The 15,697-nt window shown below is 40.9% G+C and overlaps 1 protein-coding gene and 1 non-coding gene across 3 annotated transcripts in view; both read left to right on the forward strand.

The window, feature by feature from the left end:
* The window catches only part of LOC113011056 (double-stranded RNA-specific editase B2-like), a 34,236-nt gene that overhangs the window by 16,147 nt on the left and 2,392 nt on the right, over positions 1–15,697 (forward strand). The window contains exons 2-7 of one of the 2 annotated variants that reach the window (XM_026150423.1): positions 1,829–1,915; positions 5,242–6,191; positions 11,420–11,537; positions 12,934–13,102; positions 13,842–13,999; positions 15,519–15,672. In XM_026150423.1, coding sequence (XP_026006208.1) covers positions 1,829–1,915; positions 5,242–6,191; positions 11,420–11,537; positions 12,934–13,102; positions 13,842–13,999; positions 15,519–15,672 — 1,636 coding nt within the window. The remainder of the gene's footprint in view (positions 1–1,828; positions 1,916–5,241; positions 6,192–11,419; positions 11,538–12,933; positions 13,103–13,841; positions 14,000–15,518; positions 15,673–15,697) is intronic. The other variant, XM_026150424.1, reaches the window with a different exon arrangement.
* On the forward strand, positions 186–267 carry trnas-uga (transfer RNA serine (anticodon UGA)). The gene has a single exon. It is a non-coding gene; the product is annotated as a tRNA-Ser (tRNA).

Consider the following 15,697-nt stretch of genomic DNA (forward strand, 5'->3'; position numbering starts at 1 on the left):
ATGTGAGGCAACAGTGGTCACGACTGCACCGCTGTTACATCCCCACATATATGTATATAATGATATATAACTTTTTCACCATCTCCCAGATAGCACAGGACCATCATCCTTCTCAAACTAGACATTTGTGCCAGTTTTCCTTAAGTGTATATGGTAAGTCTGCACACTTTCCACTACACTTTGCAGCTGTGATGGCCGAGTGGTTAAGGCGTTGGACTTGAAATCCAATAGGGTCTCCCTGCGCAGGTTCAAACCCTGCTCACAGCGGCTCAATGATATCATGGGGTTTTTGCAAAATAACAGAGAGACTGGGTGTGCTGGTGATTTTGACCATCAGTCTTAAAGCAGTGGTGGCAGCTGACACTACAGTTGGAAATCCATACAGCAGAAATTTTTGTGCTGTCAGTTTTATTTAAGCTGTTTAAGTTTCAGATCACATAAAATTACCAGGTTTGGATTAGAAAGCTTAATTTCTTTATGCATGCAAAGAAATTAAGCTTTTTAAGTTAAGCCTTCTTCAGTCTCAGCTGACTGCAGGTTTCTCAACCTTATAAACAGCACATTTGCATAATGACTGAAACGAGCCCACTGAATGAACAATGGGCTGTGAGGTCCGTTGTTTGTGAGGTGACCGAAGAAGTCGCTTGGATGTGTATTGAAACATTTCTGAAAACATTACGTCCAGATTAACAGAATCACATTTTTGGGAAAAGCTTCATTCCTGTGGTTGGTTTCTTGATAATATTGTCCCATACTACCAGCAGTGACAAGGACAGAAGCAAAAATAAAAACAGCCGAAAAACCTTCAGGAGGAAAAGGGAGAGAGCAATGTTCGGTGGCCACCACCAGCAGAAATATTTATATTTTGGGGGGGGGTTCTCGTGTTTTAGCCTAACTATTTGCCTAAAAATCTGTCATCAGTATTATATGAATCATGATAAAACACGCCTACCATGTTTTGGGTGCCTGCAACTGGTCCGTCGGGTTATTGTCTGACCAGAAACACTTCTCCTTGTGTTTTTTCCTATTTCCGTTGTCATTTTTCCCATATCCGTTGTGTTTTGTGTGATTTTTCTTATTGTTGGCGTTTTCTTAAATTGCAGTCCATTTGTCCTCTAAGGGCCACCGTAATTTTTTTTATCACCTTTTTCTTACTAGTTTCTTTATTTTCAAATCATCTTGAAAAAAGTAAGTGATTTCCAGGAAATGTTACTTTCAATATACCCTTATAAGTAAGAAAGGATGTGGGTGAATATGCTTGCCGTAATCTTATTCATTTTTACTTATTAATATAATTAATTTGGAAAACTGTCGTAGGGTAGAGGCTGGGTAAAACCTGGACACACGTGGGCAGCCTTTCAGTCGATCACACTTTGAGCCACTCGCCAGCCTTTGGAAAAGATTTTGTGCTCAGTTTAAAATCTCTGTGACTGGGTTAATAATACAAAGCTGTTCATTTAGTTTAAAGCCCATGATGCTTCTTGTGTGAAAGCCTCCGTCCTTATCACAGACACCTTTCAATTACCCCGGCTGGCTCTGAGCCACCTTTCTGTTTGTTTTCATTCAGTGGGAACTCTAATGGCGTTCATGGCTTCCTGCAGCAGATTTTCACTATCACCGTCTATGTGTTTACCTCAGTCCATTTAATTTCTTCTGCAGTTCAGGCCGAATATAAAACTAAGCATCAGAATCATTCAGAATCACAACACTGACACTTCACAACACTTCACAAACACAAAATGTCAGAGGACACACTGTATATTTCCATTTAGATGAAAATTTATATAAGATGAAAATGACCTCAAGTCTTTTTCATTGTGTTTTTCAGGATGCAGCAGCACGCCGTCAACCTTCATAAGCCCCATAAAACACTGGGATACTGAAGCATCATCAGCTGAGGATGCAGACAGTTCAAGTAAATGCCGTCCCTCCTCTTACTGCACACAACTTGCTCTACATCCATTATTTTAATGTGGTACATATCTAACATTTGAACTGCAGGCAGTTTATGTGGCTATTTTACAAACACAGATGTTGTATCAGCCTACATTACACTCTCAGCCATGTTAGCAGCATGCTGGCTTCATGGACTGCAGCATAAGCCTGTCGGTCATTAAACAAATGCATTGTTCCAAATTTCTCTTTATGAAATGTTCTGATATTAAAATGTTTGCAGACTTTGTTGGATGGACGAATCATTCCGTTGCACTGACTTTTTAGCACAAATGCTCATCCAAAGTAGACCAGTGCAACCATTACCTACAGTCACAGGAATCCCAGTGACTCTTTTCCTGCCAAAAAATAATTTTGTGCCTCAGCAGCCATTACTGTGAGTGCTACAAATATAGTACGGTCAGTATGAATTATAATAATTTAAAGGGACCTAATATGCCCATTGCCACATCTCCATTTCCTTCGTCTCTAATAGAATAGCTTTGAATTAACAATACAAATTAATAATTATTTGTACTTTCTCGCTGGGCCCCTCAGTTCATCTTCTGTCTAAGCTGGTTTTATGTTGATTGGCTGCCCCTCATAACCACAAGATCTGAACAGCAGATAGGAGAGAGTTGAGAGCTGTGTTTCCAGAGATGCCTGTAGAAATATATGCTCTCATGTTGGCATCATGAAGAACCAGGAGTAACATAATGTCTGAATCTCAGTGTGTAGTCTGAAGCCTGAGCTCACAGGGACGTCTGTATGTATGCCGGGTTTATTATTTAAAAACTTTGGCCAATGGGACAATATGTGTGAGACTGCCACTTCAACCTCATCCTCTGCCTACTGGCAAGAATTTAGTTGGTACGATTTTTCATGATGCCAAAACAACAAATAGGTGGAAGTTCCTTTTGCTGGACGAGCTGTGGGGAAATTGCTGCAAACCACACCCACATATTCTGGTTGTTTCGAAAACTTTCTACATTTTGGGAAGATGTTATATCAAAGATAGAACAGACTATAGGCTTTAAATCAAAACAACGGTCCGTCATAACATTTTATTTAGGAGACTTACCCAAAGAATGAACAAGCAATGACAAATATCTCCTGAAGATTCTTACTGCTGCTGCAAAAAAAGCAAGTACTGGTAAGTGGCTCTGTACTGACCCCCTGTTCTGGGCGACTGGTTGAAGGTTGTTGAGGACATTCATAAAATGGAAAAACTTACCTTTTTGTTAAGGTTGCAAGCTAATACTTATACTAGAGCAGGGTGATATGACCAAAAATATTTATCACGATATACATTCGAAAATTTGCGATAACGATATAACTGACGATATAATTGACACTAGACAAAATACTTTACAACTCCTCAACTTTATTAGTGCAAAAAAAACCCCCCAAAAAATCAATGTATTTTCACTTACACAAGCAGCTTTTTTAAGTGCATTAAAGTTATATAAAAAATTAACAGTGCAAATGCAAATTCCTCGCTGACAGTTTAACCAAAAGGCATTTCCAGTGGAAACTGGCCGACATATCCTCAGCATAACCATGTATAATATCCACAAAACTTAAAAAGAGGTTATACACACACAATATGGTAATATTATGTTGAAGCGCAGTACATATCACTCCCCGAGGCTCCTGCCTACGATAGCCGTAATGCTCCGACAATCCATCAAGCGGTGCAACAGATTTTCGGGCGCCGTGTAGCACATAAGATCGTTTCGAGGTCAGTAAACACCACCAGAATTCATACATAAGGCACACGGGATTATAAGGTGCACTGTCGACTTTCAGAAAAATCAAAGGATTGATTTTAAGTGCGCCGTATTTTCCAAAAAACACGGTAATAACGACGGCCCGCTAGCATGCTCTACCAAAAATAGTGCTTTGTTGTGTATCTGACGGATGAAAGCTAAACCAGTTCCCCACCACTGAAGTTGCAGCATTTTTACAAACCAATTCTGCTTCATCTGTTTCATTCAACAATCCGCTTTCGCTCTTCTCATTCTCCGTCGCCGCCATGTGCGTATGTAAACAAAGGCACTGCGCACGCGCGTTTTACCCATATTCTATCGCGATATTTCATTTTCTTATCGTTGCCCAAAATTACACCGGTATTACCGTGAACGGTATGATATAGCCCAGCCCTAACTTATACTACAAGATGGTACAAGTGGTTGAAATCTGTCCAAAATTAGTATGGGTTCCTTTTTTTTCTGTTTGTGCCTCCTCACTATATACACTTCTGTATGCCTCTCCTAGGGTGCTCATACATCTGTAGACGTGTTGTCAATTCATGAATACAATGTTATGTTTTCACTGCCAGAACAGCTTTGTAGAAAAAGCTGTGATTTTCAGTCGACTGCTTGTTTTGTTGTTGTTGTTGTTGGGCTTTTTTTGTTGTTGTTGTTTTCCCTTTTTTTTGTTCTGAAAAAAAAAAAGTAAAGCCTTTATTAAAAGCTTAGTCATAAAAAAAAATGTGGCCATGTTTAATGTGAGCTTTCAGAAATATAACAATATAAACATGACAGAAGACGTAAAGTACAAACTCTGGCTTTACACAGATGATTGCACAACAATCATTTGCTGACACAAACTCTTTATGTACCTGAATGGTTTAAGTACACCCATGACTTAAGTACATGGAGACACAATGGATGTGTGCACTTCAGATTTAGTCTCTGTTTAGACTTTATTGGAAATGTTAGCATGCTAACAAACTAAACTAAAATGGTAACTAGGTAGCTAAAAAAAAAATCTTACGCCTGGTAAATATTAGCGTATTTGGCATTAACTGTCCTTTCCATGGACAGATGAAACCAAAGTGGAGATGTTTGAGTTCTGGATTTGGCATGAACCACAAAAACTATATCAGCACAAACAACAAGTGGCGAAGGAGGGATGATTTGGGATACAAGCTGAAAAATAAAAGAATCATTGTGTTGCAATGGCCGAGTCAAAGTCCTCAACCTGACTGAAAGGTTGTCACGGGACCTTAAAAGAGCTGTGCATTAATGAATGTCCAAAAACCTCAATGAACTGATGCAACGCTTTAAAGAAGAGTTGACCAAATCACCTCAACATCGATGTGAGAGACTGATGAAGTCTCAGAAAACAAGTTATTCCCTCAAAAGTTGGTCCTATGAGCTTTTGAATCATAGGGTTTACTTGGCTTAGTTTTAGAGTCCAGTTAAAATGTTTTAATCATGCGGCTGTGCGAGAATGCTGATGATTTTCATGTACAATAAAGCAGGACAGGATTTCTCACTGCGAACACTTTGATCTCGTAAACAGGTACCAGCAGTTTGGAGGTGAAGGAGAATCAGGATGACAAATGCCAGGTGGAGCGTGACCTCCTTAGAAAGTATCACCCATCAACTTTTTGCACAACTTTCCCCAGAAATGGACAAAGAGCTTTGAAGAGGAAGCAGCCGCTGGTGGACGGAAAAGACCAGCTGCTCTACCAAAGCCACTCGACCTGTAAAAGAGCAGCTTGGGGTGTGACTCAGAAGAACGCACTGGTGCACCTGAATGAGCTACGACCAGGCCTGCAGTATGATATCACATCAAAGACTGGCCCGCTGCACGCACCGGTGTTTTCTGTAGCCGTGGAGGTAAACGGCTTCCACTTCGAGGGCCGAGGACCAACTAAAAAACAGGCCAAGATGAGGGCTGCAGAGCAGGCTCTCCAGTCATTCATTCAGTTCCCAAACGCCTCCCAGGCTCATGCCACCATGGGGAACTTCACCAGCACACCTGTGGACTTCACAGCAGATAAAGTGGATATTCCCAACGGATTTTTCAAAGAGTTTGAGCCGTCGGTGCTTCGGAACTGTGATCTACTCCACTGCAACGCAGCAAAAAAGGAGGTCTTCTCCAGCATTTACAACCACAGAAGACTTGTTCGTCTAACACTGGACTTGGTGTCCTCTACAAATCCAAAAAGACGAGCAGTCACCACCTCACTGTTAGAGGACCTCAGTCCAGTAGCACTGCTCAATGAGCTGCGACCGGGGCTCAGGTACATGTGCCTGACTGAGAGAGTTCCTGGCAGGCCGATGAAGACTTTTGTTATGGTGGTCAGGTTGGAGGGGCGGGTGTTTGAAGGGTGTGCCCCCAGTAAAAGACTGGCCAAGGCCAGAGCAGCAGCAACTGCCCTACAGTCTCTTTACAACATAAGTCTGGGACCAGAGAGGACCTTCATGGGCCTGCAGGACAGCAGGGCCAAAAATCAGCTACCTCAGGTGAGTATTTTACCTCTACTCTCCTTTTATAAGTGGAGGAATAAAAAAGGAGTTGTATATGGAAAGAAGTGGGGGAATAGTTTCACTCAGGTCATCTGTAATGAGTAAATAAACAAATTTTAATGAGTTGATTTTCGAAAACATGTCCTGCTTACATGGATGAAAAACTGTATTGAGCTTCGAGTCACCTACCTGAGCAGACCCAAAAAGGATCGGGGAGCACGTGGACCCGAGCCCCAGCTAAAAGTCAGTCAGTCATCAATCAGTGGGTGGCTGTGGCTACAATGTAGCTTACCATCACCAGTGTGTGAATGTGTGGATGACTGGATGTGTAAAGCGCTTTGGGGTCCTTAGGGACTAGTAAAGCGCTATACTTACCATTTAAACAGCAATAAAAAATGCAAAGAGATGCAAAATGACCAGGTAAAAGTTAAAAAAAGACTCCAATAGGCAAACATGAGCACTGTGGCTATCACAATATACATGAATTTACATCTTTCTGTCCCATGCATGACTGCATGACTGCTCATAACCTGTTATGTAGTCTTCTCATTGGAGTTTTTATATAATATTACATATCCCATACATACAGCACCTCATATGTGCCCATGATGATATCTGATTTCATTCAGTGTTAAAGGCAATAGATGTTCAGGTGTTGTTGCAAACGCAGTGGTCGCATCTCTTTTCCCACCATGTGGCATTGGCTAAGGCCCCCCTAGCCCTTACCTTTATATCACCTGTCATTCCGAATAATAAAATAATGTAAAATGTTGAAAATACAAAGACATCACACTCTCTAAATCTGCCTTTTTCCTCACCTTTCCGGTGATCTTTGTTGATTAGACACAAATGCAGATAAAAACTGAAGCAGACTGGCATGAAAATAATAACTGAATAGTAACTGAAATTATTATTTTTTAAAGAAAACACAGGATTTTGAAGGTAAAGAGATAAACTGACAAAAACTGGGAGCAAATCAAGATGCAGCATCCAAAGCTGAAAAATGAAGCCAATGCAGATGTGCCCAAAACTGCAGCTCCTCTAGGGAATCCAAAAGGAGAGTCAATCCAATCAGATAACGAGGGCGGAAAAAGGGGGACTGCAAACAAAACACATATACAATAAACAGCAATTTCTCTGTTCTTACGTCTCTGTGTGCAGATTTCTCCAACCCTGATCATAATAACATAAAACCAGTATTGATCTGGTGTTGTTTACAGTTGTGCAACACTTGTTTGTGTCTTTGTTTCACAACAGTACCAAGATGTGACACGTTTCACTTTCCCCATTACAACAAGCAAGAGAAAACACGAGGGAAGTGGAAACACCAGGGTAACAAGGCACAGCTGAAAGTAATTAAGACAGTAACAAAGGAAGTCAACCCAACGGAAAAGCACAAGAGACAAATGACTAACCATGTAATCATGAGGATGAAGACAACAAGAGACGACTGGGGTGGGAAGAAAAACCAAAACACATGAAACCAAATACCAAGTTAGGGCTGTGTGGAAACAGGACCCAAAAGCAGATGATGACGAGTAGTTGACAGTTTGAGCAGAAAAGTGATCCTTTATTAGATGACGGCAGGAGTAAACCAAAGTAAACTGACAAAACACTAAGAAACAAAACACTAAACGGTACTGAGACCAAAACCTAAACTATGACTGTGATGGAAAATAACCAGCAAATACTATGACTAAGACTAATGATGAATAACAGATGAAAACCATAACTAAGACCGAGGTCAAAATAAACAGAACCAGGCTAGAACTAGGGCAGAATAAACAGACGACCCGACAATGGCATGAAGAAAACAAAAGGCTTAAATACAGACATGAGGTGATCAGGGGAAGTGGAAACATATGGGGAAACAGCTGACAGCCATAAACCTAATGACAGGACCAGGAGAGAAAAGCTAAATACAATTAACAGAGAACACATGACATTGTCAGAATAAAACGGGAAATACTAAAACTAAACATGACAACACAACTTAACAGACCTAATACGTGATGAATAAATACCAAACCCCAAAACATAGAAAACCCAGGAACAATAACCAATAACTGCCTAAACTAAAGGCAAAATAGGAAATAACACAAAAACTAATAACATATCAAAAAATACAAAGAAAACTCAGAGTGCTGGGTCGGAGACCCAGCCTGTGACACAAGGCACAAAACCCGAATCCTTAAAACATAAAGTCCTGTTAAAATCACTAAACATAACTTCTAAACTGAGATCCTGAATGAGGAAAACCACAGTGACAGAAACACACATGACATGAAAAAGGAAAACATCACATCAAAGATGGAGTTAGAAGATGGTCAGAGACAACAAAGCTGTCCCCCAGATGTTTGTTCTGTGCCCACCATTTTTATATTGAGGTGACTAAACGTTAACAAACTGCAACATCGTTCTCCTCTTACATCCTGTGGGTCCTCACTTTGAAACTGTCAGCTTCAAGTCGTGACACTGAATTTCTCCCTCTTCTCTTTAGCATTTGCCATTGTTCGAAGCAGTCTGGATAAATGGGTGTGAGGTGCACCGTATGCTACCAAATGGAGTGTGCTGCACATCAGCATGGCCATCATGTCCTGAGGCCTGAGAGCTGGATGGTGTCCTGCACACTCCTCTGCAGCATCTAAACAGCTTCATTATGTCTCAGAGCCGCGGAGAATTGTCCCCGACGTCTTTTACTGTCGTGCTGCCGTGTTTTATGAATACAAGGCGACTCGTCTCCTCGGATCGACTCCGGGGAGATGAAGGGAGTGACTGGGCATAAACCCTTTTACACAGTTGTTGAAATATGCAAATGATAATGGAGAAAGACAGACATGTACATACTTCATTGAAGCCTGAGGGAGGTTTGATGAGAGGATCCACTGACAGGTGGGTGCAATGGCAACATTTTGGGTGAAAAAGGGGATTCAGATGCTTTGATTTTGAACAAAAAGCACTTTTACATGGCTGTATGCTGATACACCAATAAGTGAACAATTTGCCAAATCCTCCCTCCTCCTCCTCCTCTTTGTGTGGAATTTTTATTTCCCATCATTTAGCATCAGCCCTCCCTCCTTCGCTTCAATATGAGCTGTCTGTCAGACGGCGTGACGCATTAATGAACATTATTACAGCACATTAGGGATGAAGGAGGAGCGGCAGCGGAGCAAGGAGATAGAGGTGGAGCAGGAAGGCGGTGTGAAGAGCATAATAATCCAACAGATAATTGTTTAACACACTCATTACACACGACCTTGTGCCGCTGTCATCCAGAAAATGTTGAGCTTGAGAGTTTCACTCAAAATAAGCTCGCTCAGACCACAGAATAGTTTGAACCTTTAAAAGGTGGTCGTTGAGAACATGCTGGGTTAGCATTACTGGAAGTTTATATGGTTAGAAATATAAAAAAGACATTAAAGTGTGACACTTTCTTTTTAAAGGGGGCCTGTTCTTCTCCTTTCCAGTTCCCCAATACTTCTCCTTAGTTTCTAATAGCATAGCTTAGCATGATCCACTGGCTTTGATTCAGCAGCTCAGTTCATCCTCTTATCATTGCTCTGACTGATCTGAGGAGTGTGGGTCATTATCAGCAGAGCTTTCACTTGACTTTATCAGACTGCTGTTTTCTTTCAGTTTATTGTTGCTTGATTGTCCATTAAAAGATTTTATTTAAAGGTTTATTCTCTGAGCTCTGAACGTCATCGTGAGCTTCAGCCAGATCTGATCCAATAAATATAGATTTTTTTGTTTGTTTTGAAAAAGCAGAGAAATTTACACAAGTTAGGTTTTTGGGTTTTTTTTTTAGCTAACTGGTTATTTACTATTCCTACTGTGGGATGAATAAAGTATTCTCATTCTGATAAATTCCATAATAAAGTACACAAATCGGATCTTCAAATGTAAATCTTGCAACAGAAAAAATATTATTCTGAGTGTAAGTAACAAACTGTTTCCTAGTGATATTTCTAAAAACTCCACCTTTGGTAAAATCCAACATTCAAATCTTCCCACAACAGACTAGAATAAATATTTTAAAGTCCAGACAGTCAGTGGAAGTATAGTTTACCTCCAATCACATCTGAATTTACCATAATATGAATTATTAGCAGTTACTTCAAGGCTCAATTCAGACAGTCAAATATTTAATCTGCTGTCCCCAAACTGAGGGAACAGACTGATGTGCTGGGCAGTCTCTTATCCTGCAAATATTCAGCAGACGGTAAATAGAAGGACATTGAGCAGGGCTGCTGTTTAGTTTAAACCTCCTGTTGTTTTGATGCTGTTCCTTTACCTTACTGTAACCTCCAGGTGCCTCTCAAAAGAGTGACAGGCCTGAAATATCAAACAATAAGAGATATTTTGGGATTGTGACACCTCTTCCTTCGAAAACTGGGGGAGTTAATTGATAGAAAACTCTCGGCCATCGCTGACAAACTGTCGGATTTTCAGACGAGCTCATGCGCTCGTAGTGTTGGGGAATATGGCATTAACACAAGTTTACCCAGCCAACTTTTCAGACAAAGTGAAGGAGCATTAAAAACTGTTAATATCTGTGGGTATTTGATGAATAGAACAAGTTTTATCAACAAAAATGGTAAAAATACTGCAAAAATGTATGAATCACAAATCATTTATTCATTATATATAAAATAAAAAATACAGTTTTAACAGTCCCATAGTTATTTGATCATCTGCGCAACACTTCATCAGCTAAAGGTACTTTTTGTATTTACAAGCAAAACTAAACTAAAACTTTCGCCACTAGAGGGCAGAGTTTTCCCTTGAGTGTTTTACTGTAGCTGTTCATTGACATAATGAATCACAGCATGCAAAGTTATCCATTGCTGTGTGTGCTCTCTGGCTGGTGTATCCTTTCTTGTCATGCTGGGATGAGGACAGTTTCACTGTGTTTGCACAGATGTGGAGAACAGCTGCCTGAACAAACACATTTATTTGCTTTGTGCTACAGTTAGCGAGTTGTCACAATCTGGCCAATAGCCAGTGATAAAAAGGAAAGACAAGCAAGGTAGACCACTTTATGTCACTAAAAGATAAAAAAAAGGGTTTTAGTGCTTCCGTTGTAACAGTGTATTACATGGTTACATTCCTAAAGCTTAAAACAAAGACTAACAGGCAACAGTATCCTCTGAATAATGAAGCATCTCGTGATCTTCAACAAAATCACACTTTCAGTTTGTATCCTCCGTTTTCTTCTTCTGTAGTTCTTTGCAGAGTCAATCTTCCACTTGGTGAGAGAGAAATACACAGCGCTCGCAGACAGCTGTTCCTCTACCTCGCACGCCCGACACAAGGTGCTGGCAGGGATCGTGATGACCAGAGGTGAGTGCTGGCGGTATGATGGTCAAAAAGTATGACCGAATTCGACCATGAAGAAGAGGTCAGAGGTCCAAAGTAACGTGATCACATATCATTCCTTACATGCTGATCTGTTATCAGTAGAAAATGTTTTTGTAAAGCAATTCATTGAACTTTGGTATTTAGCCCAGTGAACAGCAGCATCATGTAATCTTTGTTGTCATTCATCACACTAGCGTGCTTTCTTCATCAGGTATCTTTGAAAAGAAAAGAGGCATGCACCCATAGGGCATCCTGTGTAGGCTTTGTTTTTCATTATCTGAAGGAGTCATACATCATCTACATTCGTACTTTACACACTCCCACTTAAGTCACAAAAAAGCACTTTGGGCTTTGCTCTTTTCTCTAATTTGTGCCTCGTCGTCTCCTCCATCCTCCAGCCTGAAATTAGTCTCTCTAAATTTAAAAGAACAAATTACAAGTCCAGAGTTATTCCTAAATTGTTCTTTATAACTGCTTCACATCTCCTCCTTAATTATTAAAGATCGTTAATTATTATAATATCTGATTTTATTTTACTTCTCTTCCACTTTTTAATTTTCTCTATCTCTTGCTTTTAAGCCCCGTCTGATGCCATTTCACCTTTATCCTTGTAAACATTTTATTTCTGTTTATTAGATTATAATTCGGTGATGGACTTCATACAAAGTGGTGTAGAATTAAGTGGGAGGGGGGTGTGTGTAGGTTATGTTGCTTTGCTGATGCTGTTGATGCTGATCAGCGACAGTCTGGTGCAAATATCTGAGACAGGGTGGGATTGTTAATGCAGAGACTATAGGAGCTTCACATCTATGACCTTAGGAGCTGTGATCTGACATGGCGAACACCCAGTGAGTTTAAAATATTGCTCTTTATTTCACAGAAATCCTGCATCATAGTGACACAGTTATCAGTCAGTCCTGGTTCTGTTCTCTGGCTCGCTTCATGTTATCGTTTCACTCGGCTTTTTGTCGTCTGAAATTTGACGCAGACGCAGCAGCGTCCGATCTTCTAACAGGATGTTTTGCCACTTGTCTGGGCTCATCATTTAAAGCAATCAAAGAGTCGCCCCGGATCAGAGGCGAGACAGCCCTGTGAATGTTTGATGAGGTCGGATAGAAGCACAACAGCCCCTCTTGGAGACGACGGAGTGATTGTTCAGTCATACACTTTTCATTAGCCCGTCTCAGCCTGTTAACGCTCCGGTTATGACCCGACACAGGCGGAGGGGAGGAAAAGAGGAAATGCCTCATTTTCCTGTTCCCTGAGTGAAATAAGATGGCCCGTTTCAGCGGCAGCATGCCAGAAGTCTCCTTCCATTAGAGCCAATCACAATCATCCTGCCTGTCAATTCCCACATGCTTCATTTCTCTCCCTCCAGGACTCGATCTTCGATCAGCACAGGTTGTGTCTCTGGCCACAGGGACGAAGTGCTTGGACTTGGGTGGTGTGAGCGACTGTGGCTGTACGCTCACCGACTGCCACGCTGAAGTCGTGAGTCGACGGGCGCTGGTTCGATTCCTGTACAGTCAGCTGGAGCTGCTCCTCTGGTATGATTAGCAGTCTCTGATTTTCTTTGTGGCCTTAAAGTGGTTGGTCAAATATCAGCGTTGGAGGGTTGGCTGAGTTAAATATGGCATTATAAATAAATCTCATCGTTCACAGATCTGAAGTGGAAATGACACCTATTCTGAAAACTTTGGATAGATTTTCTTATTAAGTATTTTTTATTCATTTTCCAATAAAATGTTCATGTTTTTGATAGATGAGGCTTAACATTGTGTCCAGTTTTATGTGGATTTTGTCTTTTTGCACAGTTTTCTAAGACCTGGATTAAACCTAGTGCTGAACTAAGGCTTTAGTTTATAGGACGAGGGTTAATCCATATTACCTGGTGAATTAAACTACTGTGTGTCTGTCTCTGCCCACATCTGTGTCTTCGATGTGGGCTTGAGGTCAAAATACACAGGCCCTCTGATTACTGGTCATTTTTAAAAATGTATTTTGTTCAGTTTTGGGTGATATTTGCTATTAAGCCTAGTTTAGCCTCTTTTTGTGTTACATTCGTGTTCATTTGCATTAGAAATGTTAAAAAATATTACTTTGTGTAAGTTTCTAGCTGTATTTTTCCATTAGAAATGTACATTTTTAAGTTTTTTCATTATTTATGTGTGCTGCTGTGTTATTTCACAAAAAAAAGATGAAATTGTTTTCGTCCTTTTTGCTCCTTGTTGTAAAATAGTGTTTTTGTTTTGTTGTTTTTCCTGTCTGATCGTTTCCTCTCTGAAGCAAGCCAGTGGACAGCGAGAATCAGTCGATCTTTATACCAAATAAAAACTGCGGTGATGGCTTCCGGCTGCGGGAGGGCGTCCACTTCCACATGTACGTCAGCTCGTCGCCGTGTGGAGACGCTCGACTCAACTGCCCCTACGAGACCACAGCTGCATGTGAGAGGAACACATTTAGATTGTTTAAGTAAAGCCTCTGCGCATCATTTGCAAAGCTTCTGACCACATCTTCTAAATACTCCCACGTTACACCTCTGCTGATCCAGTTGCACTGGCTCCCCATAAAATTCAGATTCCACTTCAAGATTTTGACTTTGAGATTCAGGGCTCTGCATAGACAAGCACCAACCTATGTCAGAGATCTTTTAAATCAGTACATCCCCAGCAGGTCCCTGAGGTCGTGTGATCAGGGCTTCCTGGTCGTCCAACATACAAGGCTGAACTCAAAAGGCGATAGAGCGTTTGTAGCTGTGGCCCCCAGACTCTGGAACTCCCTTCCTTTAAGCCTGAGATCTGTGGACTCATTGGTTTCATTTAAAAAACAGCTAAAAACCATCTTTTTAAACTTGCTTTTGGTTGATTTCTGTTTTTCTGTTTTAGTTTTTCTGTGAAGCACTTTGTGATTTCTGTCTTGAAAGGTGCTATACAAATAAAATTGTACTTACTTAAGATTTTTATTATCGTTTTGATCCTACAGGAGCCCATTAAAGGTCCATTAAATCAATTTAAAAAGTGGAAAAACATGTGAAAATCATCTGGATGCTGATTCTGTTGCGTTATCAGATCTAAAGCATCCAGATCCGGGCTTCAGGAGACAGGAATGATGAACAAAAACTAGAAGAAAACTAAAAACACTTCAAAAGTCTCAAGCATAAAAGATCAAGGCTGAAAAACAACAGCACAGGGAAAATACAGGGAGTGGATAATTAGGAATAAATGCCATATGAACCAGAACTGCAGGCTGAAATGACAGCTGAACGAGCCCAGGTACACAAACAGATCGTGTTAACAGGTGGGAACAAACAGCAAAGATCAAACGAGAAAGGTGGAAGCAGTGCGAGCAGGGCGCACAATCAAACAGGGAAACAGGATGTTATGGTCCTAATCAGCTTACCCAGCATTTCCAAGTTTTGTTTTTCTAATTTCCTTTGAGATGCTTGATTTACTTCGCACTTATATTGCTGAGTATTTTGTCCTATTTAGCATACTTAGTTCTGATCCTGATTGCTAGTTGCTTTTCTTTTGTGCCAAGTCTCTTACGTTAAATTCTTGTGTCGGTGCTTTCCCGGTTTAGTTTTGCTTCCTGTGTCTCATCTTCTCTGATTCAGTTCAGCTGTGTGTTGTTTTCCCAGCTCTCTCCACTCTACTGTCCCTGTCTCCCCTTGTCCTTTCTCAGTTCTCCCTGCCCTGGTCTTTCCCTGCCCCCATGGTTTAGCACTAGTGTGTTTTCCAGGTTTTTGTTTTCCTATTTTGTTCTTAATGTTCCACCTTTGTGCAACCAGCCTCCAGCCCACAATAAACAGCTCGCCCTCCTTTAATCCTCCCTGCCTTTGTGTCCTGCATGTGGGACAAGCTCATGACACAGGAAGTAAAAACTGCGTGATGTGAAACTAACGATTGTAAATGTTTTTCTTTAGCAGAGATGATGCTTCTGTAAAATACTTTCTTCTTGTGTCAGATCCCAGCAGGAGATTTCGCTGCCACCTCAGGGTGAAGGTAAAGGGAGGTGAGGGGACGCTGCCCATCACGGCACGGAGAGCCAATCAGAAATGGGATGGCTTATCGCCGAGTAAACCTCTCGTTACCATGTCATGTACAGACAAACTGGCAAAGTGAGTTATATTAAAGGCTCAGTGT

The sequence above is a fragment of the Astatotilapia calliptera genome, chromosome 18 (assembly GCF_900246225.1).
Source record: "Astatotilapia calliptera chromosome 18, fAstCal1.2, whole genome shotgun sequence".
Taxonomy (NCBI): domain Eukaryota; kingdom Metazoa; phylum Chordata; class Actinopteri; order Cichliformes; family Cichlidae; genus Astatotilapia; species Astatotilapia calliptera.